Below are 24,131 nucleotides of genomic sequence, written 5' to 3'. Positions count from 1 at the left end.
AGCAAAACAAGGAGGAATAAAATCCCATTGAAGATATTTTAACAACATTATTTATATAGCATCTTTTCTCTAAAATGCTTTTCAGCAGAAAAAAGATTCTATGTAAAGTAAAAAGAAAAATCCTACTCCTGTAAAGAAGAAAAAATTACATATACTAATGAGAAATCTTATATTGTGACTTATCAATAAAGAAACTGAATTAAAATTCTTGGCTTTTTATATTTTAGTGTAGGCCTTAAATCAACAAGCAAAGGAGGAAACAATAAGTAGTGTAAAGGATGTATACCTTTTCTAGTCAAGTATCACAGTAATCATCAGTACACTAGAATTAATTTGAAATTCAGTCAGTGAAGCTTCTGATGTTTTAAATGACTTAGCTGTGTAATCCCCTAGTATATAAAACACTTGAAAATGCCATGCAGACAGGAAAGTGCAGAAGTGGAACACTGGTGCGCTTCCACCCCTTGAGGCTAGGTTACCACCCTGTTTTAACAAGTGATATTTGATACAAGTATTAGAGCTTAGCTATTATCCCTTTTAATAGTTCTTGAATAACAACACAGAAACCAGAACTTACATCAGATAGGATCTCAGATGTATTACTTCATTTTGTGGGGAATATGGAGAAATAGCTAAGAACTACACTGAACTGGCAGGGTGATAGAAAAATCTGTAACTGCCCCTCACTTTTTATTAAACCATTAAAACACTAGTAGCCAATTTTTACTATTTTCAATTTAATTTAACTCATTTCCCCTACTTTCTGTGCACATTAAAACATTTCATCTCTCTGGTGATAACTTATATTTTTCAGTTCAGGTTACATAGAGTTCAATCTACTTCCTATCTGGATTCTTTCTTCCCTTAGTCTTTTCTCCAGTGTACAATATTGGAATCTGTGCATCAGATAGCATAAGGCCTGTTGTTGCAAACATTAATAAGATATATCTTTTGGGAACAGTTACTTACACTTTGTTTCATCTCTAATGGAAAGGATTTCTCTAAATATTTACACCAGAACAGTTGTCAGAATGAATCCTGCAAAACTGCTGGCATACTCCCAGGAACAGGGGCTGGTGTCGGGGGAAGGGGAGATTCCTGGTTCCTGGTCATATAATTTTAAGCAGCCCTAGATTTTCAGGAAGCTGCTTGCTAGAATATGAAGGGTTTGTATTAACAAAAAGGTACTTCAGTGTGTAGACAAATTCAAGTAAAGTATCTGAACAGCCACTTTCATTTATTGCTCTTATAAAAATGGCTCTCCATTTGCTTCAGGTTTAAAGTAAAGGGATGGATTCGGTTTCAGAGACCCAGCAAATAAATTGTATATGAGGAAAGAAACTTGTATAGGAAGTGTGAAGGAACACCGAAATCATTCTGTGCAGTGGCCCTCAAGGTGCTTAATTTTATTTTATTTTATTTATTTATTTATTTTTGCGGTGCACGGGCCTCTCACTGTTGTGGCCTCTCCCGTTATGGAGCACAGGCTCCGGATGCGCAGGCTCAGCGGCCATGGCTCACGGGCCCAGCCGCTCCGCGGCACGTGGGATCTTCCCAGACCGGGCCACGAACCCGTGTCCCATGCATCGGCAGGCGGACTCTCAACCACTGCACTACCAGGGAAGCCCAAGGTGCTTAATATATAGAAATGACTTGTCCCTTCCATAAATTGCTGAGCGCGAGAGTCAGCATGCAAGAGTTAGACAGGAGAGAAGTGAAATTTGCCAAGATAAATGCCAAGATAAATGCAGCAGTGTTTCATAAATTAACTCGGCTGTCTGTGTGTTTGTTTTTTCTTTGGAAGAGCCTAAAATTAAGGCTGTTCGACTCATCTTAGTAGTGGTTTAGAATTTGAGGAGTGGATGAGAAAGTAAGTTTGGGCTAGGAAGGGTGGAGAAAATATCCTGCATTGGAAAATCTTGGCAATTTTCATTTGAAATGTGTCCTTATCTGATGAACGATGGTACTTCTGCCCCAAAGTCTGTGAATTAAGTAGTTTGGTTAAAAAATTATTACACAAAGATTTCTGGGTTTGTAAGCTCTCCATTTATAGTATGGGCAAGATATTAATTTCAGAGGCAAACAGTTCATGATGAATTCCTAGAACGTCAATGAGGTGTCCACATGGGTACTGAAAATGGTAGAAGTAGCCTGAAATGGTCTGGACCTACGCTTGCTGGAAATCTCCCTTATTCTATTAGAAATTAAACGTTGAGGTATGGGCACATAATGCTCACAAGTCTGAAAACACACATGAATCAGGGCTGGGCCCTGGAGGCTCAGTGCTAGGTAGAATGGCACATGCTATTGATTGTACTAGGGCCAAGGATGCATCGACATGATCTTGCAAGTCTAATTGGCTTCCAAGGGAATCCCACTGATCTATGTTAAAAGCTTAGATTTACATCAAGCTCTGGACAGAACTGGAATGTTGGATGGGTGTCTTAGAAATATGCTATAGGAGAGACTTCCCCTTTTAAATTGTACTAGTCTTTGTGGAGAGGGCTAAGAGTTAACATCTTGAGGGTGGCATGAAATGAGTCTGTGAATTGAGGCCACTAAGGATACCGCCTTCGGGCTTTATTTCTTGTTACCAAACAGTAATGAGGGTCCTGTTAGATCAACAAATTGCTCATGGATTGGAAAACAAGACTGAATTCTGTACGAAACGAATCTTCTGCAGCTCAGTATGTGCTCATTTAGTTTGTGGCCAAGCAGCACTTGTCTACATCTTCTGTATTGCATGGCAGAAACTACATGCCATCAAAAGGTAGTGAGTGATACAAGTAAATGCAAGGTCACCGTTTTGCTGCTAAATTTCCAAAAGTTAAGATTCTTCAATTCTTAAATCAGCTCGTGGTCAAATTTAAGACCAAATAAAATCAAATATATGATTCCACTAAACTGGTAATATCATATTGATAGCAGATCATTATAACTCTTTGATGTACACAGGACACGAGGTCAGGGTTTTATTTGCCCAGTGTTACCTAGAGATTGCCAGTTGCCACAGAAGGCTGGCCAGAATAAGAATCTGACTGCGAGCCTTTCTGTGGATTTAAAATAAGCAATATCACCCATCCACATGTTTAAACAAAGAGAGTCTAAGGTCACAGGGGTCTAAGGTCTAAGGTCATAGGAGTACTAAAATATACTCACATCATTCTGAATCATAAGAGAATGTGAAACTTACCACATTAAGGACAGTGGGAACTCTGTGACTTTGTTCAATTAAAGATCCAGCACAGGAGGTGACAGAGTAACCTTACTGGGTATTTGAGGCAGTGTCAATAGTTTCAAAGGTGAACTTTCACTGAGGTTATTAAGCATAGATATATTTGTGCTACTTGAGTATTTTCCTATAGAAAGACTTAACAACCTTCTAATTTCTAGCATAGCGAAAGCTTAAAATCAAAGCACCGCTTAGTTCGTAATAATTTTGATTTAGCTGCTTACAGCACCATATTTCAAAATGGTATTGTCTTCAGTAAAAGAAATCCTAAGCTTGCTCTTGGCCTTTTCCTAGATCTGGAGGTTTTAGAGCTCCTGTCCTGTGCAATATACTATTTTCTTATTTCCAAATGTTACGTCAGGAATATTATATCTAAATTGACCTTAGGATGTTTACAAAGATCCTTTCCCCCTTCCCTTCCCATCCTCACCAGACACCTCTCGCACAAAGACTCAGACTACATTCCTTGGGTTCTTTTATCTACTCAGGAAGGGAGGAGGAGAACTTGCAGTGATGACAGCAGGCGTTCTGTATGTGTGCGTTTGCCCTCATGCAGGCAGACAAGGTGGTTTATAAGATGACGGTGATTTGCACTGCGCACGTATACTGGCGGCACATTCCCATCTCTTGCATGCTTAGGATGAATAACCCATTGAGGAAAAAAAAAATTGGTGGAAAAGCATTGTTTTCTGGTGGGTTTCCTGCTCTCTGTAACTCATGATTGCTCCCAATCCCTAGGGACAACTAACTAGGTCTGACCACGGAGCAATGGCTCAAGCGTGCTGTGATGACCCTCCTCTCCAGAAGCCTGGCTTTCCTCAGTCTAATTACTTTTGGCAATTGTGGTTATTGGGATTTGGCCTAGTGACTCACTGGAACCCAAGTTCTCCCAAGGAGCCCCCTTAACAAACAGAATTAAGTCTGACAGGAAGCCCAGACTTCCACCTCACTTTTACATGGAGCTTTCCCTGGTTTATGGCAAGGTTTGAACATCCTTCATGGACTAGAAAAGAATAATAAACAAGATTTAATGAAGATAACCACTTAAAGAAGAGCACATTAGGAGAGAAGTAAGAACAGTAAGTTCAAGAATAAACAACCTACTGCAAAACTTAACCCATTAAGATAGAGTTACAACTATGCTATTTATAGTAGTTTTACTGATCACCAGTAGTCAATATAAAGTTAGTCAGTAATTGTAGAAACCATAAAAGAAAAGGATGTTTATTTCTTATTAGAGGCCATTTTCTAACCATTTCATTTTTCCTGAAAACAAAGAGGACTCTAGGGCACAGTCATCTGGTAAGACATGAAAACAGTTGTTTATGATTATGTAGCTTTGAAAAAAAATTGGGGGTATGGCTGATACCTCATCTTCTATTCACTGCCTCCCTAACCCCTGGTATAGTTCAGCAGCAAGCACCCTCATTCCTGATCGCACCTCTCCTAGCAGCAGGGGTCTTATCTGTGAAAACAGCAGCAGTAGCTGTTAAACTCACCATCATGTTCTACTGTGTGCACTCTGCTATGTCTTCTTAGACCCTCTGGCTGAGACAATTCTCAATCAGATGGTCTTGTCTGCACCAGTCAGTGCCACAAGTTAAACAGTACTCAACTGATAAACAATCTGGGGCTATCAGACTGCTTCATATTTTAAACCACTATCTGTTCGAACGACACATATCTCATCTCTTATCATACTCCACACAAGTCTATTTTTTTTGTCGAACTCTCATGAAACTGTCATTGTTTTCAACAGTTGCTTAGCTGTAAGAGTTATCCTTGAATTAAGGGTCCAATGGTACTTCTCAGTCTTGGCTGTACCTTAGAATCACCAGGACTACTTTTAAAATGCAGATGTCCAGGCCCCATTCCCAGAGATTGCTTCATTTGGTCTAAGATAGAGTCTGGCTTTGTTTTTTTAAGATCCCGAGGTGATTCTAATTGGAAATCAGGGTTGAAAAATCACTGTACCAAGGCCCATAAAGCAAGAATTCAGAGTGGAGGTTACTGTTAATGCTCATAGTAAAAGTAATATAAATAAGAGATTTTATGAAGTACCATAAAGATAACTTTTCTGGACAGCAAAAACTAGCCAGTGAAATATCTATTGTGGTTATAAATTACAGAGAAGGATTTTGATATTTAACTGCAAAATTATAGACTTTGCCCACATTCTCATGCCTTAGTTAGTCTTCTCTTGGAATTATGCACCATAGATGGGAAGAATAATCTTAGATTATTTCATATAAACTGTGCTACTCTATTGCTTCTAATGAAAAAAAAAATCAGCAACTTTCTATGTTTAAAAACCATCAATAAGGTAGGTTTAAGGAAAGAGGAAAAAGGAGAGAGAAAAGAAAGAGATGTGGGAAGGAGTATTAGAATACCAGAAGCAACCTCTAGAGTAAATGTTTGAAGAAGACTTGTGGTTTGTTAAATGAGGAGGAAGAGATAATGAGCAGAGAGTAAAGGAGAGAAAAAGTGGGGTAGCGTTTGAGAAAACACTCCCATGATTGCTTCAAGTACCAATCCCAATAGTTGAAGTGACATGAAAAAATCAAGGAAGGATATGGGCTTTGGCGTCAGTCCTCGGCTGGGATCCCAGGTCCACCATATCTTTGTTGAATGACCTCAGGCCACTGATATGGGACTACTGGCACCTGCCTTACAAGGTAAGTGGGAGGACTAATTGAGATAATATTTGCAAAAACATCAAGGACAGAGTCTGGCACTCACGGGTGACTAAAACACGGCAGCTATTTCAACAATCATTATCACAATACTCACTTTAACATATAAATATAAATGCATATTAAGGTAGAATGTATGTGAATATAACAGTGGCTCTGAGAACTATGGTACCTCTTTCTTTTCATCTAAATGTGGCTGATACTGTCTCTTCTTATATGACAGCTTTGGTCGAGATGACTGTGTGTTCACATATGTGAGGTCCCATTGTATGAGGGTACCTAACAATGAGAAACCAGGGGCACTTTTTCTTACCAGCTTATCAAGCATATGTTAAGAAAACAGTGTTCTAAAATAAGCATTTCACAAATTCTGTTATTTTATATTGTGTGGTGGTGGTTTGTATTATGTGGTTATAAAATGGGGGCTGCTTTACCACTTACTCTCAGGAATGTGCTTTGTATTGGGGTATAATTATAAATATGCTTACCAGCTAGTTTTCTAAGGACAATTTTTGGGAGTGAATATAGTGCATTGAATTATTGTGTATTCATTTTAGAAAGATGTTTTAAGGTAACTAAATGTAATCCCATGCCCCAGCCAAGTGCTCAGAAGAGAAGTAGGAGAACAGACCACTAGAAAATATAACCTGCTTCCTGATTCGGAAGACCCAACTTGTCTAGAAGCAGCAAGCGAGGGCGTGGAACCTGGCTGTTACTGAGGCTAGACAATTACTCTGTGGGGATGTTGCAGAAGTAGTTCACGTATCATATAGATGGACTGAATTCCTTCAAGTTTCATTCCAACCTGAGAATTTCTTTCTTTTTTTTTTTTTTTTTTTTTTTGTGGTATGTGGGCCTCTCACTGCTGTGGCCTCCCCCGCTGCGGAGCACAGGCTCCGGACGCGCAGGCTCAGCGGCCATGGCTCACGGGCCCAGCTGCTCCGCGGCATGTGGGATCCCCCCGGACCGGGGCACGAACCCGCGTCCTCTGCATCGGCAGGAGGACTCTCAACCACTGTGCCACCAGGGAAGCCCGAGAATTTCTTATTTTAGGAGAGCACACTTTGTTGAGAAATCTGCTTGAAAGTAGAATGCTATGAGTAGATGGTAGATCCAAGTGGAATGATATAAAAAATCATTTTTACACCTTAAGGAAACTAATCTTTCCTTACTATAAAGTTTTTCAGGTCTCCTAAGATCCTGTGGCAAAGGAATATCGTTCCACAGGTGATGAGACTTCCAAGTATGATCTTCAAGTGGAAGACTTGGCAACGTAAAATTACCGCTCCTGATACCAGTGACCATTTTCTTACGTAGCACAAAAAGGGCTATAAACATGAGAAACCACAGTTGAAAATGATATATTCGATTCTATAGACAAAGTACCTTAATGTAATTAATCTTATTTTGATACTACCAGTAAGAGTGAGTCTCAATGTCAGCACAGCAAACATTTTAATAACAATAAACAAGACACTGCCAGATTTTTATCTCATGTATTCAACTATCCCTTCTCTGGGAGTGACTCAAAAATGCTATTTTCAGCTCCGGAATCTCTCTGCAACTTTGATTCAGTGTTACTAAATGCCCTGCTGGCCCTCAAAGGCAGCGCAAAAGGAAAATAAGTTTCCTAACAAATCTGCTTGTCTTACTTTCCTGTTCTTTTTGATTATCTCTAATCAAAAAGATAGAGATAATTGTTTTTCACCCAGACATGAGTCCTTATAAGCCAAAGTTTAGTGCCAAATATGGCTCTCTTCCTCTTTTCCCTTCATATGCCCTCTCGTGCTCAATCAGTCACTGCCATAGCACAGGGTCTTATAAGCTTAAACCTGGGCCTTTGTAATTGCCGCTTCCATCCCATTACAGGGCCACTTCTAAAATCCTGTCATGGTAGGGGAGTTCTGATGCATCTCTCTAGCTGGGATTCCAAACCAGCTCCCTGTGACTCTAAGCCCAAGGACAAAACAGCCTTGCCAAAAATGGAGTATGTGGATTGACGCTATGGCTATGGTTTTCAGGCACTAGATATTGTGATGGGTGAGGAATATCATAATTAATTCAGTCTCTATGTTGATAAGTTACTTATTAATCTTTATATGATGGATTTACTTATAATAAGTGAATACTTATATTTGTATTCTTTTTTTTTTTAAGATGACCTCTTTCCTCCTCTGAGTCTTTCTTTCTTTCTTTCTTTCTTTCTTTCTTTCTTTCTTTCTTTCTTTCTTTCTTTCTTTCATGGCTGCATCGTGTCTTATTTGCTGCACATGGGATCTTTCATTGCTGCACGCGGGCTCTTCACTGTGGCGCGCGGGCTTCTCTAGCTGCGGACTGAGGGCTTAGTTGCCCTGCGGCATGTGGGATCTTAGTTCCCCGACCAGGGGTTGAACTGGCATCCCCTGCATTGGAAGGTGGATTCTTCACCACTGGACCACCAGGGAAGTCCCTGTTTGTATTCTTAATCTTCATCCACTAAACTTGGTTGAATAAAACAACTAAGTTTAGAAGAACTAACTCGCTGCTCCTGGTTCATGTTCTTATACCAAAAGATTAAAAGTTGAAGAACCTATAAGAATTGCTCAGATCTAAATTTTTAACCAACCGCCTTATTTCACAGATGAGGAACTGCAGCTTAGTGTGGTAAAGGGGCTTGTCTGGGTTATTCAGATATTACTAGCAGTGCTAGACGTAGAACCCAGGTCTTCTACTTCTTAGCCTACTTTTCTCAACATACACTGGGAATTCTCCTTCAATGACTTCTTAGGTCTCAGTCTGTACCATGAATTTATGATGTTTGCTGCTATCCATCAAATTCTTAAAGGTCAGATGGAAACCTAATAAGGTAGTATTTTGAAGACTGGGTTAGATACTTGCATAAGGCATAAAGCATAAAAGCAGTTAAAGGCCATTAAATATGTATTTAATTGGGCAATCATCTCCTTCAGTACCATTGAATTTTCCCTAAAAACTTCCAGAACAGTTTTAGTGACAGCAGATGGTAACTAGACCTAGTTACCTAGGTTACCCAGTTACCTAGTTACCTCGCCAAGAATATAAATAAGGCAGAAATATTATCAGAGAAGAGGCACCTGCAGCCATTTTTTTAAATGAGTTTTTGAAATTATTCAAACTTTTTATATGTAAAAATAATTCAGGTATTTTGCCTAAAAGCTGCATGTTGTTGAAACATCTTCGGAGCAGAAAATGGGATTTCTTAGCACTCAATGGCATCCTCAGTACCCCGACAATCCTTGAGAATGGAACATTCCATTCTTTTCATCATTGCTGGGTTAAGTACTTTAGTCGTAATGCTAGTAATAGTCCTGAATGGAAAGATCTGATGGACAGAATTAAACAAACAGAAAAAATGGGCAACGTCTTTTACAGATGTGTATTTTATACTTTATATGTTTTGTTAAGGTATAACTGCAAAGCATTTCAAACTTACTAGGTTGGCCAACAAATGGTAAATTTTAAGATAATCAAATCATTTTAAACCTTAAGAAAAAATTCACAATCAAAAAAGCAGCCCACGTTTTTCCTCAAAATCAAAAGCAAGGCAAAAAATATCTATATAACTTATGATGCGACACTTTTTCAAATGATCATTCTCAAAAGATTGCCAGTGTATGATGCACGGTTCAGAGAAGAAATAGTCTTAACCAAGTAAAACATATAATTTCAACACACTGTCTTACATGATCCTTACCATGGTCTCAAAACTGAATGATGTTTTCCTAATGGTAACCAAAGTTGATTCTTACATTTCATGAAACATAATACCCACTCTGATGGCATTTCAAGAATTCACTGCTTGGAAAAGGATGTTTTGGGGGCTGGGGAGAGTGAATAGTGAGGAAGTGGGAAGAGAGGTTAGGACAACGTCCAAAATGAAACATTTGGATAGAGATAAAGGGGGGAAAGACGATTTAGAAAATTGCTGTATGTGGAATAGTTTTATTTTTTGATAGTTCATTCTTATAATTGCAAAGAGATCATGTGGTCTTAACTCTACAAAGGTTTCTGACAACACACAGTATTCTATCAATAATATATAAAATTCAAAAGAACTATTGCATTTTTAAAAAAAGATTAACCATTTAACTGGAAAATATTTGAGATACTCAGTAGCAATCTGGAGATCCCTGTCCAGATTAAAATAGACTAAAATGATCAGATGACTAATAAAGTTGTTTTGTAGTAGTGTGGCAAGAGTTTCCCCATAATAACTTGAAAATCAAATTTAACTACATGCTGTAATTTCCCATTCATCACTTTCTGGGGACCTAATTTGTAGAATATTAAATTCCAGGAAATATTTAATGGAGAAATGATTCAACAAAACTTATCCACTTGCAAGTTAAAATACCGTTCATATTTCATGCTTAAAAATATTGAAGTAGGGCTTCCCTGGTGGCACAGTGGTTGAGAGTCCGCCTGCCGATGCAGGGGACACGGGTTCATGCCCCGGTCCGGGAAGATCTCACATGCCGCGGAGCGGCTGGGCCCGTGAGCCGTGGCCGCTGAGCCTGAGAGTCCGGAGCCTGTGCTCCGCAACAGGAGAGGCCACAACAGTGAGAGGCCCGTGTACCACAAAAAAAAAAAAAAAAAATTTGAAGTAATGCCATTAAATCAATTTTATGATTATTATATTCTCAATTACTTTACATAGAATAACTTGGGACTAAAAAGACAATATTCAAAAATTATCATTCTTAATGTTTTTAATAAAATCCTTTTATTGAAGTAATAAAGAATTAAAATAGTATAACAAAGAGATATTTTAAGAAACAATTTTGATAGTGCAATGATGATTAAATTAGAATTCACAAAAATAAATGTCTTTTGTTTATATTTAGATGTTGCCATCAATGCCTAAGAGTTTGAATTTGGGGCTTGGATTCATACAGATATCACATAATATGTTGCAGAATATACTTTCTCTAGCAAATTTTACTCATATCTTCATCTATTAAACAGTGTTTCACTCAAAAACAAGGTAGACTGGTGACAAAAGTAGACAGGTGAAAAAATGCGTTGTAGCCAATATCCAAACTATACACTTCCATTCAAAATTAATATGACAAAATGCATAATAGAATGAAAGATTTTTCTGTCTTGTAGTTAACCTATTATTTTCCAGGTTAGCTGTGTAAGAGTGTATCAGGGGCTTCCCTGGTGGCGCAGTGGTTGAGAGTCCGCCTGCCAATGCAGGGGTCACAGGTTCCATCCCTGCTCCGGGAAGATCCCACATGTCGTGGAGCAACTAAGCCCATGCACCACAACTACTGAGCCTGCACTCTAGAGCCCTCAAGCCACAACTAATGAGCCCGCGCGCCTAGAGCCCGTGCTCCGCAACAAGAGAAGCCACTGTGATGAGAAGCCCGCGCACCACAACGAAGAGTAGCCCACGCTCGCCACACTAGAGAAAGCCCGCGCACAGCAGCAAAGACCCAATGCAACCAAAAATAAATAAACAAAATAATTAAAAAAAAAAAAAGAGTGTATCAGAATCTCAAAGAATGGCTTAACATCCAAAACGGTATCATGAGCAATGGCCACTGTATTCCAATAAATCGATTTTCATTTTATCACCATTAAAATGATTTCTCTTATGTTCTTACTCCTTTATTTCAAACATCTTTATGAAAGATTTTTAAAAGTTTTATAGATTGTGCAGTGAGTGCTTGGTAATTATTATGCCTACAATGGCTTTTCAAAAGTTGGATCTATCTGGAATCTAAGCATTTAAAAACCAATTAATAGATGGCATCAAACTAAAAGGGTACTACAATGGCATCTGATGTTTCTCACAATAGTCTTCTGGCATAATATGATCGTACAATGTTTTCTTAATAACTAAATAATATTATATTTAGCAAGCTTCATTATCATTATCAGGTATTTAACTCTTTGACATTGGTCATTAATGTATAATACATATAAATACCAGTTCAAAAATTTCCAGTCAATTAGAACAGCTTATTCTACAAACATAGGATAAATGATGGTTTTGAGACCATCAGATTTATTATTTAACACGCATGACATCTTCTCTCTGACATGGGCCAACATATAGCATAAATAGCAGGAGATAAGTTCCATTTAGTAGCTGTATGGCTTTGTATAGGTTACTTAGCCTCTGTTTTTTGGGTTCTTTCCCTGTAAAATGGGGATATTAATACCTGCCTCTATACTTCAAGTGGCTATTTAGGGATCCAAGTGAATAACTCAAGTGAAAGTGTGGTGCAATTGTAAGGTACTGCGGTTATTATGGCACATATAACCTTTACTTTTATTAGCAGATAAGCTAGAATTCAGAAGCTGACGGTACCAAGCAGTAAAGGCTGAGCTGGAAACGAGTTTAAAACTCCGTTCAGGATTCTTTATTTAACATCCTCTGAAAACATTTCTGGTTCAGGATTTTTGAATAAGGATTGCATTTCATTTTTATCTTGAGTAAATTCAACTTAGTCAACTCTAGGAGCTGTATATGAATCCAAGCAGGTAAAAAAGTTATTGAGTATTTATTTATCCATAACATAATAGATTTTTTTTAAAGTACAAAATTCCTGTTTAAAATGTTATTTTTTCTATAAGAGGAAACAGGATCACTAGTTTGCAACAAAGTAGAGATAAATATAGCAGTTCCTTTAGGGAAACAGGAGATTGCTGATATAGATAGCTTTATCTGCTTTATCTGCGGATAAGCCATGGTTCCTTAGAATTGATCATATTTAACACTGCAAATGAACGTGTTTTTGCAAGAAACTTTTCTACCAAAACATTCAAGAGACCACTTTAAAAACTCTGAAAAATAGTTCTTACACCCCAAATTTCTATCATTAGTTAAGATTTAAAAGTTTAGGAGAGTGAACCTATTTAACTATAGGCCAAAAGGTTAAATACCTTAATTGTCTCTTGAAGCAAAAATAGGAAAGACGGTTTCTTTCTAGAATACCTTTGACTACTACCTTATTTTTCATTTAAACAACTTTTTCCCAGTCCCTATTTGAGAAAACGTTTTTTTCAGAGATTTCCAAAGAAACGAGTTTGTACACCTGCAATTTGACCTTGATTTTCTGGACCTTACCCTCTACTCCTTCCCCATTCTAAAAAAAGCTAACAAACAAACAACAACAACAAACCCCATGCTGCACCTGCCAAGAGTCTCCTCTGTCTCCTCGGAGAACGCAAGGGGTCGCCCCTCTCCCAGGATTGCATCAGGAAACCCCAGGAGCAAAGGCAGACTCAAGTGTGAAGGAGCAAGGAGCATCCCCTGTTAGGGGAGCTCTCTCCCGGCCCCACACCCACAGAACAATCGGAATTTCAACACAATTCCACCCACTCCCTTTCTCATCCCCACTACACAACAAGAGGGCGCCTTTGGCTTGGCATTGGGAAGATTAAGGCAGATCAAAAAGCAGCTCGCCTTTGGACTCTGTAAATCCTTTCTAATCGGAGCCTAGGGGTGCTCCGTCCCCCCTCTGCTCCCAGAAGACTTGGGGCAGCACCACTGGGCAGCTTCCTGCACCGCTGTCCTTGCTGGGGGGAAGTGAGAACGAATGGATGGCCAGCTTTCTTTCCGGTGTCTTCCATCAGAAACAGGGGCCCCCAAACTGCAATCGGAGACCACTCTGACACTCAGGACCCCGTCCCTCCCCTGAGATTGTGTGGCTCCTGGCCCTGGGGTCCTCAGTGGGGTGAAGGAGGGTGTGGGCCATGGGCGCCGGGTGGGCACTGGCTGGAAGAGGGCACTGGCGCTTGTGCCCAGCATCCCTCTCTCTCCCCACCGACCTGCGATTCAGTTCCCCTGGCCGGACTCTGCGAGAAGGGGACCTGGGGACCGCCAGAAACGAGGGCAAGACTCGAGCTCCAAGCCACTTCTTTTGGGAGGCGGCCGCAAGTCTCGAGTGAAAGGGTGAGTGGAGGAGTTTCGAAGAATACAACCATCCAGAGGCCAAGCATAATAAATCGGATGCCCCGACGTGCTTGGATTAGGCCCTCCTGCCCCCCGGCTACGCAATCCTAGAGGCGCTGAGGCCGGGCGGGAGCCCCTGGCGCTTTGGTACAGCGTTTCTTAGAGGCAATTTTCAGGTGAATCAAACCTTGTCTGCCCTAGGCAAGCGGCACAAAGGGAGCTTTCAGCGGTCACTCACGTCCAGAGGCAGGGCACAAACAGTGGCGGAGAAGCGATTACTAAAATCTCCATCTCACACAAGACTGTGCTGTGTCCTCTGCGCTGTACCCGAGCTTGCCCCCAGGGGCTTCGCGGGCCAGCGATCCGAGGTGGCTCTGCGCACGGGACCAGGCGCCGCCAAGCGTCATTGGCTCCTGGGCGGCGGAGGTCCAAGTTGGTCAAAGCAATAGCATCGCTCTCTGCGCCCCGGGAAGTTTTCTCCCTCCCAGTCCCCGCCAGCGCCCCCCACGCTGGAGCCAGGGTCGCCCTCGGTTCTATCTGCGAAGGAACTCCACACGCCTGCACCTACGCCGGAGCGGAGCGGCCAGCGCGCTGGGCTACACACGGGCAGGGAGGTGCCTCTCTCGGGTCTGTCTCCTCATCTATGGAAGATGCCACCTTGAAACAGACCAACCCGGGTTGAGGGTGCCCTGGTGGGGGGGCGGTGCCCGTTTCATCCCAGCTAGGGCACTGTCCTAGGAAGTCTTCACAAGCCAACCTTCCAAGTAACTGGAATCGGGAAAAGGGGCAGCGAGGAGGCGAGCCTGAGTCTTTAGGGGAACCCCACCCTCAGTGTGTGTTTGCCCCAGGGGACCCACTTTAAAGGGCCTGAGACGGTAAAAGCGCTCACGCGTGACAGGCAAGATTGTAACTGGAAACCTGGCACCTCCAGCTCCCAGCGGCCGGTTCGGCAGCCCTCACATCCCTCGTACTGGGACGCAGAGCGTCTCCTTAAGCGCGCAGGCACGCGAACCCCGAGCGCCCCGCGCGCCCTTCGGTTCCACTCGTGCGTGGCTGGGGGTATAGCGGCCGCGCAGGCGCTCGCTCGCCATTTCCCGAGGGGCGGGAGAGTTCCTCGCGACCCCAGCGCCGCGGGAGGACCCTGCGAGGTCTCCCCAAGCAAGGCGGCGACGCAAGGTGAGCGGGCGCCGCGGCCGCGCCTTCCCCGGCGGGAACTCAGTGGTCAGGGGCATCCAGCCGGCCGGGAGTCCGTGATGCCTGGGGGCTCGAGGCACCCGTCCACGTCTCGGGGGGAAAGCACAAATCCCTCGAGCTAGTCTAACGAAGGGCCGAACTTTTCCGCGAACCTGAAATTATGAGGGTGCGGGAGCCACCTTAGCGCCGGGTCCGCCGGACCCTGGCACCCAGAAGGATGCGGGGGAAGAGAGGGGCGCGGAGAGGAAGGCGTGAAAGACGCCAACACAGGCGCCTAAACGGTTACCTCCTCTCGAGGCGTGGGGTGCTGGGTGGGAGGACCGCTGCCTCTGGGAGCCGACTCAGGACAGGCAAAGCGACCCGACAGGTGAACGCGGCGGGAGGGAGCAAATGCGTAAAAAAGCCTGCACTTACTTCTTCGCTGGCGCCTTCCCCGGGAGGCGTTTTGGCTGCCGATGTATTCCAAAAAGTTCAAAATGATAAAAAAACAAGAAATCAGTCGCAAGTGCATAGTAACCCAGTAATATTTCCCTTCCTTTTCTCCTTTTTCTTTTGATTGTTAATTAATATTGAATGTTTTAGAAATACACGTAGGTGTTAGGCGTATATGGAGAGCAAGAGAGAATCCAAGCAGCGGACTCCTCCACTCAGATCCGATAGGCGAGCTGGGATGGCAAACGAAGCGGGTCGGGTGGTCAGGGAAACCAACTACTGTACTTTCAAACTGTCCGAGCCCTGAGCTGCGGGGGCTCCTGTACGGTGGCTGTCAGTGCCGCAAGTGAGGGTTCCAGAAGCAGCGAGCGGCCTCGCCAGGGCGGCCGCAGGTAGCATGGTGCGCGGCGGCGGCGGCCGCGGGCGGGATCCGGGTGGGCGGTGGCGACGGTGGCGGCCCCTTGGGCTTAGAGGTTGCTGCGGCAGCGGCGGGGGCCCCGGGAGCGGAGGGGAGCGGGCGCCGTCAGCACCGCGGCCATGGCCAAGGGGCGGCGGAGAGACCCCGAGCTGCTTCTGCTGTTCGCGAGCAGGAGCCGCTCCAGTGGTGGAGGGAGGGCGAGAGGGTGGGTGGGAGGGAGGGAGGGAGGGACGGGGCGAGGGAGGGGGGAGGGGAGGGGGATGGCTGCTGGGGGCGGGGGGAGCTCGGGGGCGGGGAAGGAAACTGCTGGAGCAACAACCCTGAGCGACCTCAATAACTTTCAATTTCAAGAGGGAAAGAGGGAGCTGGAAAAGTACAGGCGTCGCGATTTGGCAGAGGGACGGGAAGAGGCGCCTAAGGGGTCCCGGGTCTGCGGCGGAGCATCTCTGGACACTGCAAAGAAGGCGGGAGAACGGGAGCCGGAGGGAGTGGGGGGAGGCACAGCGTGCCCAGAAGAGCCCCTCTTCAGAACGGTCGCGGTCGCGGGGAGAGGCAGGCGCGCTCGGGCTGGGACCGTGGAGGTGGACGGTCCAGCGGCCGCGGGACGCCCCCCTCCCCGCCCCCGACTCCGGCCGGTCTCAACCGCCTCAGGCTGGGCGCACCCCGCTCCCGGGGGCCCGCGTCCCGGCTCCCTCGCGCCTCCACTCCCGGCGCCGGCGCGCAACCACTGCCCCAGGGCAACTCGCTTCTCGCCCCCTTGGCAGATCGTTGCAGGGTTTCTGGCTGCGGACTCCTTCCCAGCTTTCTTGAGCCCCTCCTCTGTTGCTTTTCTCCTTTCCTTTCTTTCTTTCAGTAGAAGTAGCTGCAGCTGGGCGCCGGGCGGGTGGTGCTGGGGAAGCTCAGTGGGCACTGGTGGTCAGGTCGGCCGCCCGTTACCTGCCCGGAGCGGGTAGGACTCAGAGGTGTGTGCGCTCACACACCTCTGGAAATCCAACTGTGCTGAGACTTTCTCCCAAACGGAGTCTTTGCTGAGGCTCTGGAAGATTCCTCCTCCCCTCAGGCAGTTCCCTCCGCAGTTTGCTTGCCCTCGCCCAGCGCCGCTCTCTCTCTCTCTCACTCGCCGTCTCTCAAATCTTCTCGAGATCTCTTGTGCAATTTGGTTTCTCACCTGGGGGACTGGGAATGAGATTTGGAAAGATTTTTCCCGGCTTGGGGAGGAGAGGAGAGGGTCCAGGGGCCCTTGGCAGCGAAAAATAAGGTTCGTTGGTCCACCCCGGGGTGGGAAGGCCGAGGGCCGGCCCTTCAGAGCGGGGAACACCCTGGCTCTTATTAGTCGGTGGTAGCTTCCCACCTCTTTTCTCCAGTAGCACAAGTCGAAGAGCTTCCAGTGGTTTCTGAAGAAGTATTTAGTTGAAAGTCACAAGCTCCCGAAGTGATTTTTAACATAAATCTGTCCTATGTGTTGTATTACACAGACTGTCTCAAGGACTGCACTCTACAGCATTACAGTTTTACACAGCCCCAGACTTCTGAGAGGTGGCTTTGAAAAAGTCCCTGATTCAAAGACACCTTGCTAATTCTTATGCTCAAATAATTTCGGTTTAGAAAATAGCTAAAGCCTTGCAGGAACAATTAAGATTTGTGTTTCTCTCCCTTTTATCTATTTGTAACCCCTATTACCAGATTGCCTTAATTTCTGTGTTGATAAATGAGAGGAGAAAAAGTGATTGCATCTAGCCATTCCATTTTCAAGCTTGCAGTGCTTCAAATTGTTTTGTCTATGAAGACTTCTATGCTGTAGCTGTTATACATCCCAAAAGTGAGGATTGAGGAGGGGAAATGGCCTGGAAGCCAAAGGAAGGGAACATGAAATAGGCACTCCTGTCAAGGTGCTAAAAATTAGAATCTGAGAGACTGGGTCTTCCCATATGAATTCCTTAATTAAATATCATTTATTACTTTGCATTCCTGTATTGGAATTTTGGAGGCAGGAATAGTTTTCTTTAGGTTCTTTATTATGGGGAAGACAACAACCCATCAAGATTATGATTTGGGGCTTATTTAAAAATTCCCATTTGCAAGATTTCTGTTTCTGTGGTGGAACTGTATTTTCCATACATCACACACACACTCCCTTCCTTTATCTGTTGCATAATGTCCAGTTGAGAATGACCGAGGTTATTACTTTGAACCAGAAAAGTTGCAGACAACAGGACAATTCCAATAATGATTATCCAAAAAAGAAGCTACTCTACTTTTCTATGCCCGTCTCAGTCAGCTTTGCTTTCCTTCTTAATACCTCGGATCCTGAATATCTGCACCATAAAACGTGGGGGATTTAAAGGCTGTGGGAGGCTCCCTTTGAAAAGGACTCCAGAGACGGCCTTTCTAATCCGGGATACTTGAGCCGGATGGGATGAGATTGCAAAAGGGGATGTAAAAAAGCAATTTGGTGAACAAGTTCAGGGAAATAAACACGAAGAAAGAATTTACTTTTTTCACTGTGTGTTGTGCAGACGTATGTTAGTTTGGATGAGGACAGGAATGGGCGTGTAAATAAATAGACAAACACAGTGAGAAGCTGCAGTTCTTGAGCCATCCCAGAAAAGAACTAGATGCAGTGGGCAGGAAAAGCTTGTCAAGGAATAAGTGCTGCTCTGAGGAAACATAAGGAAAACATTAAATAAACGGCGAGTGTATTCTTTCTCTCTTGACACTATGCTTTAGAATAACTTTTTCCTGATCCATGTTACCGTTCTATTAAGTGTGTATTTACTTCCCTGGCTGAGCCTTGCGTCCCTCGACTGTCCTTACAGCTTATGGAAAGCTTGCCATGGCCTATTTTGTGCAACATAGCACTTTTTTTTTTTTTTTAATCAAGAAAACAGCGCTCACAGAAGCCTGTGGCTGCCAATGAATTCCAGGGCCCAAGCCTAAAGCAAGTTAAAAACCATAGGCTCAGCATAGAAGTCAACATTTGCTTGCTATTTTTCTCCAGAAAACATCAAAGTCCCAGGGAGTTTAGATAACCAGGAGTTTGAGTTGGGCCAGGAGAATAGAATAGTTTTGGATAAAGATAGAGGGTTAAACACATCCAGACTAGTTACCGCAACGTCTCATCTCTCCTTTTCTACCTCCCCCACCAGGCAGTGACAAAAGTAACAAGTTATTTTTGTCACTTGCAGCAGTGCCACTTTAAGGAAAGAAAATGATTGTCATATTGTTGAATCCATACTGCAAATATGTGAAAGGGGGGTGTGCTCCAGAAAGAGAGAGCAAGCCCAATAGTTTGGAATGGTACATAACTGGTAGTGATGAGAGATGTTTGGCAAAGTTCGGGCTGACATCAGTCATTATACCACAGAGCTAACATGCAGATCCTGAAAATGCTCAACTCTCCAGTTACTCAGATCTGGAGGCATCTGAGTGAGTAAGTCAAGCAGGGTCCTCCGGGTGGTGTCTGTGTAACTGATGCAGCTAGAAGTCATCCCTGAAATAGAGAGCAGACAGCAGTATTTAAAAGCCATTGAAATGAGTAGATGAAGGAAACTACTATTTTTAGAAAGAGAAATAAAGGAGACAGAATTATTATAGCAATTTTAAAAATGATTAAATGGTTATATAGCATTAAGAACATGAGAAAATCAAGACCCATGATGAATTACTTTCTGTCAACAAGAAAGAATGTTCTTCCTCCCAGATGAAGTTATGGGACACTTATAAAATTGTGGTGAGCACTGTCTGGTGTGCCTATTTTTAAAAACTTTCACAAATCAGTTCTTTGCTGGGCTCATTTAAAAAGTGAATATCTGGTAGTACTTAATATAAATTATTTACTACCTCAGAAAATTTTGTTTGACTACAGAGTTTTAACAGAAAGAGGCTGTGTGTTGTGGTAAGAAGGGCAAGAAATCTAGGGATCAAGGTGAGTCCTTGTTCTGAATTTATTGTTGTGTTTCAGCTTTCTTTATCTGAAAAATGAGGGATTTCAAGTAAATCATCTCCAAAGTCCCTTTCAGCTCTGAAAATAATGGCAATATATCCAAAAAAGAAAGACAGACTTGTAATTGCAAATGTCAATGCTATTTCTAGTTATGTGACATCACATCTTTCACTTACGGAATTATGTTTAACTGAATAGGTCCAGATTTAGAAATCTGCCTGTAAACGCGTTGATTTTCTGGAAATGCCTAAACCCTTAAAAGAATCCTAGATGACGCTGGCCTGGCAAATTAGGCCCAGGACTAGTTTAATCTGTCTAGATGTCTCTAGACTTTGGGACAAGGAGGAACACATTTTAAACCTCAGATTCTGGGCAGACGCCCATAGAGATTAGAGTAAAGGACTTTTGCACTTGCACCTCATGGAGATACTACTCAATCTCCTTTTGTTTTTAGGAATTGTAAGTGAGGAAGGAACATGGATTTTACTGAGTGCAGCCTTTCCTTTTTATTCTGTGTTAGTCCTTTCTTTTTCCTACTTATATTTTTGGATGAGGACTGATATCCATGTCTCCTTTGTCCCAGGAAACGCTTCAGAAAGTCAACAGTGAAGCTTGAGTGGCTGTGGTCCCAGACTTAGGCTGAAGGATTACTGTCGACGACATACAAGTCCGATAAGATGTCGTGGGCAAGGCTACATGAGGGATAATTTTAATGAGCAACACTTTTGCAGTTGCTCTTGCATGTGTTATCTCAGAACAGCCTCAAAACACATTGTTTCCTAGATGAGACAACGTAAGCCAGAAAGATAAAGTTGCTTGCCTAAACTTATATAGAAACTACTCTGGTTATATTACCCCAACATCTATTTTCTCTGCCTTCCCTGACCCCCAGGATGTTGATTTCTATGGACAAATCCCCAGAACTTTCTTCCTCTGATTCCTGGTTGAGTTCAGTCAGTGAGGGCACCAGCAGGAGATCAGAGTATGGGAGGAAAGAGTGATTCTGCTCCCTCGCTTCTTCGACATAATTCTGGAAATGGCTGTATCCCTAGGGGTGACCACAGTTCCGTCAAGCAGCCCCTTTTCTGTAGCCCTAGTTCTTAACCAGGTTTCAATAACACCATTGACTCTCCCTGCCTCTTTACCTAGGAGTGGAAATGACTAGTTCCTGGGTGCCTTAACATCTCCTGTTGTTTCCCTTCATTTTGTGCTATTATAAATAGTCCTTTTTAAAATTATCTTCCAAAAACTCTTGCGGGGTCCTGAAGTGACGCATAAGTGTCAGAGCTGGGTCTCGAAACCAGGTTGCCTGACTTAAAGCCAGTGCTTTTTCTACCATGTTGTCTGGCCTTTCCAGAGGAATGCACTCTGATTAAAACTGAGTTGGGTGAAGGGGAGGGAAATAGAGGAGGCTGCAGGGTTACAAGCCAGGAAGGCTTCGCAAGTAAAGAAGCAGGCATACAACAGACATCAGAGCATGGCTGTGGGCTAAACCAGAGGGAAAAACTAGAATCAGAATGGCAAGGAGCAAAGCGAAGTTCCTGTTCAAAATTGTAGCCAGGCGTCAGCAACAAGGTGATACATAGGAAGGGAAGGAGCAAAGTAGTCAGGATACAGCAGTAGCAAAAGATGATGTTGATTTTAAGGCTGTTTTGAATAAGTCATTTTTTATATTTATTTTTTCCTGCTACGTCTAAAACCAGTCTTTTACAATCCATAGGTGAGTGAGGGTACTTTATTGGAAAGGGTAGTGAAGGGTGGCAGCTAAGGTAAATCAGTCATCCCTTCATTCCAGAAAGGTATGTTGATGGTGCCTGCTATGAGTGAACTCCGGGCTGGACAAAGAAGCAGAGACTTATGCGAGGTCTTTAAGATAAGAATATGCAAGGGATGACTTTATAGGTTGTATTGGTGCTGTGGTTAAAAACAATGTTATGGTTTATGACAGAAATAAAATGGCATGTAGAGGCACATAAGGGCATGTTCAACAACAAGCTTTAAGGAAACATTCATCAAAGCAACTCTTAAAAAACAAAACAAAACAAAAACACCCTCTCTCTATCTATATATTTACCTATCATTTATGGTTTACATTTGTTGTTACCAATGCATTTGGGTAGCTACTTTTGGTCAGCTGGTTACCCTTATTTCAGCATTCACTGGACATGTGGCAAGCACCACGCTAGGCTCCAGGGATACAAAACTATGAGGATTAGGGCCTTGCCCTCCAGTAGAACACCCTCAGTGAGGGAGACAGCCACATAAACTATTAAAGCTTCCACGAGATAAATGCTATGTGATAAGGCTGGTGGTATGTTGTGGGAAGAGGAAAAAGGAACAATGCTTTGGGGAAAGGTGGGGGGAGATAAACTCTGTGTCTAAGATGGGCAGCATTTAAAGGACTAATGGTGAGTCTTAAAATGTGGATAAGGAGGGATTCCTTCCCTTGCTTAGACTGGCCCTAATTCCGAGGTGGAAGGATAAGCTCTCCTTCTATCTTGTTTTGTGAAGGTCGGTGGTCAAGGTTGGCTGCCCGCTTGCTAGGGAGGCAGCCATGCTCCTGGAATGGTATCAGACCTCCTCCTCCGGCAATTCAATGTGGCTCAATATTGACTATGTGGGAGTGTTGTTAATGGCTGATACCTATGCAGGGGTCTTTGTGGGTTAATGATTTGACCAGTTTACTGTAGCTGCACTGTGGGTGGATTCCTCTCATGGGAGAAAAATGACGTTTCATTTCTCCAATTTCTTATAAGTGTTTGAGTATATTTACAGTAACCAACAAAAAAATGAAGGTCAGCCTTTCTAGGTGTCTGGCTGCTCTCATTCTCCCACCCTAGCTGCAACGCTCCACCATCCGCTACACATTCTGGTATTTCTTTGCAACATGTTCTCCCAGACAGGATTTTGGTCACCCAACCTTACCCAAACGTCCCCTGCTGAGTCTCATCCATTAGGCAATCTAGCCCTCCCCGCTTTATTTTATTTTATTTTTATTTTTATTTTTTGCGGTACGTGGGCCTCACTGTTTTGGCCTCTCCCGTTGCGGAGCACAGGCTCTGGACGCGCAGGCTCAGCAGCCATGGCTCACGGGCCCAGACGCTCCGCGGCACGTGGGATCTTCCCGGACCGGGGCACGAACCCGTGTTCCCTGCATCAGCAGGCGGACTCTGAACCACTGCGCCACCAGGGAAGCCCCCTCCCCGCTTTAGAAGCGCCCTACTCTGAAACCTAACCCTAGCTCACACGTTAGTGATGGCAGGGGTCCCCAGCTGCGGCCTGTTAGGTACCGGCCGCACAGCAGGAGGTGAGTAGGGGCGAGCAAAGCTTCATCTGCCTCTCCCCCGCTGCGACCGTGGAAAACTTGTCTTCCACCAGACTGGTCCCTGGTGCCAAAAAGGTGGGGGACCGCTGTAAAGGATTAGCTTAGCTCTGCCATTCTTTCTTTCTTCTCTACCCTCACGTAAACCTTTCTTTCTACAAACATATTTTGATTTTGATTTCATGTTGGCCTGGGTGGTATGCCCCAGATGTAGGGAAGATGTAAGGCTACTTTTTCTCTATGTGTGCATATGACTGTACATATTTTTCATCTGTCTAGTCCCATTGTTAAAATTGTTCACATGTATACTACTTGAAATCCTCATAATTAAAAATTTATTTAAATGCAAGCATTCCCAAGAAAGTTAAGAAGCAGTGAATTATTTTAATTAGATTGTTTTTTCTTAACAGATCTCTGACATGTGGCAAGGGAAGAAGGTCCAACATGTGCAGGGCATTATGAAACGTGAGTATGTGGAGACTTGTGTTGAATAAGGATGCTCAGTGACTATGGGAGGTTGAAAAGTAGGGGCAGAAACAGAAGCTGAAAGAAAAAGCAGCAGAAGGGGAGGTGTGACTGTTTCAAGGATAAACTTAGTTTTCTAGGGGTGACCCCAATGAAGCATTAACAAAAATGTAAATTAGACACCTTACTGCAATTCCCTTACCATAGGAGGAGATTATGGCAAAGATTAAACAATGGATTGTTCTGAAAGTAATTTAAAATTCCCTGATACAGCTTCACCTGAGAGTAGGCATGTCCTATGACTTAGGAAAGAAGAAAAATTGTACAGAAAGTGCTCTGAAGATTGAAAATAGATGAGTATATACTCTTGAACACAAAAAGGTGAGGCAAAACATACTACGCTATTTTTACGTTTTATCCATTTTCTTTGAAAAATTAATTGTTATCAAAATTGCTGCTATTGTTGGTACCTCTTAGTGAGAATTATATGAAAGGATTTTCTCTGATA

At 43.4% G+C, this 24,131-nt stretch overlaps 1 protein-coding gene across 1 annotated transcript in view; it reads right to left on the bottom strand.

Moving 5' to 3' along the window:
* The window catches only part of RSPO3 (R-spondin 3), a 76,658-nt gene extending 61,091 nt beyond the window's left edge, over positions 1-15,567 (bottom strand). The window contains exon 1 of the mRNA XM_022556029.3: positions 15,458-15,567. Within this exon, the coding sequence (XP_022411737.1) occupies positions 15,458-15,554 (97 nt within the window). The 5' untranslated portion in view covers positions 15,555-15,567. The remainder of the gene's footprint in view (positions 1-15,457) is intronic.
* Positions 15,568-24,131: the final 8,564 nt, after the last annotated feature.

Source organism: Delphinapterus leucas, chromosome 12, assembly GCF_059928025.1.
Source record: "Delphinapterus leucas isolate spDelLeu-1000000601 "Yukka" chromosome 12, BTC_Dleu_Yukka2, whole genome shotgun sequence".
Taxonomy (NCBI): Eukaryota; Metazoa; Chordata; class Mammalia; order Artiodactyla; family Monodontidae; genus Delphinapterus; species Delphinapterus leucas.
Note: the sequence above shows the minus strand (reverse complement) of the source record. Positions and strands in the feature narration are given on the sequence as shown.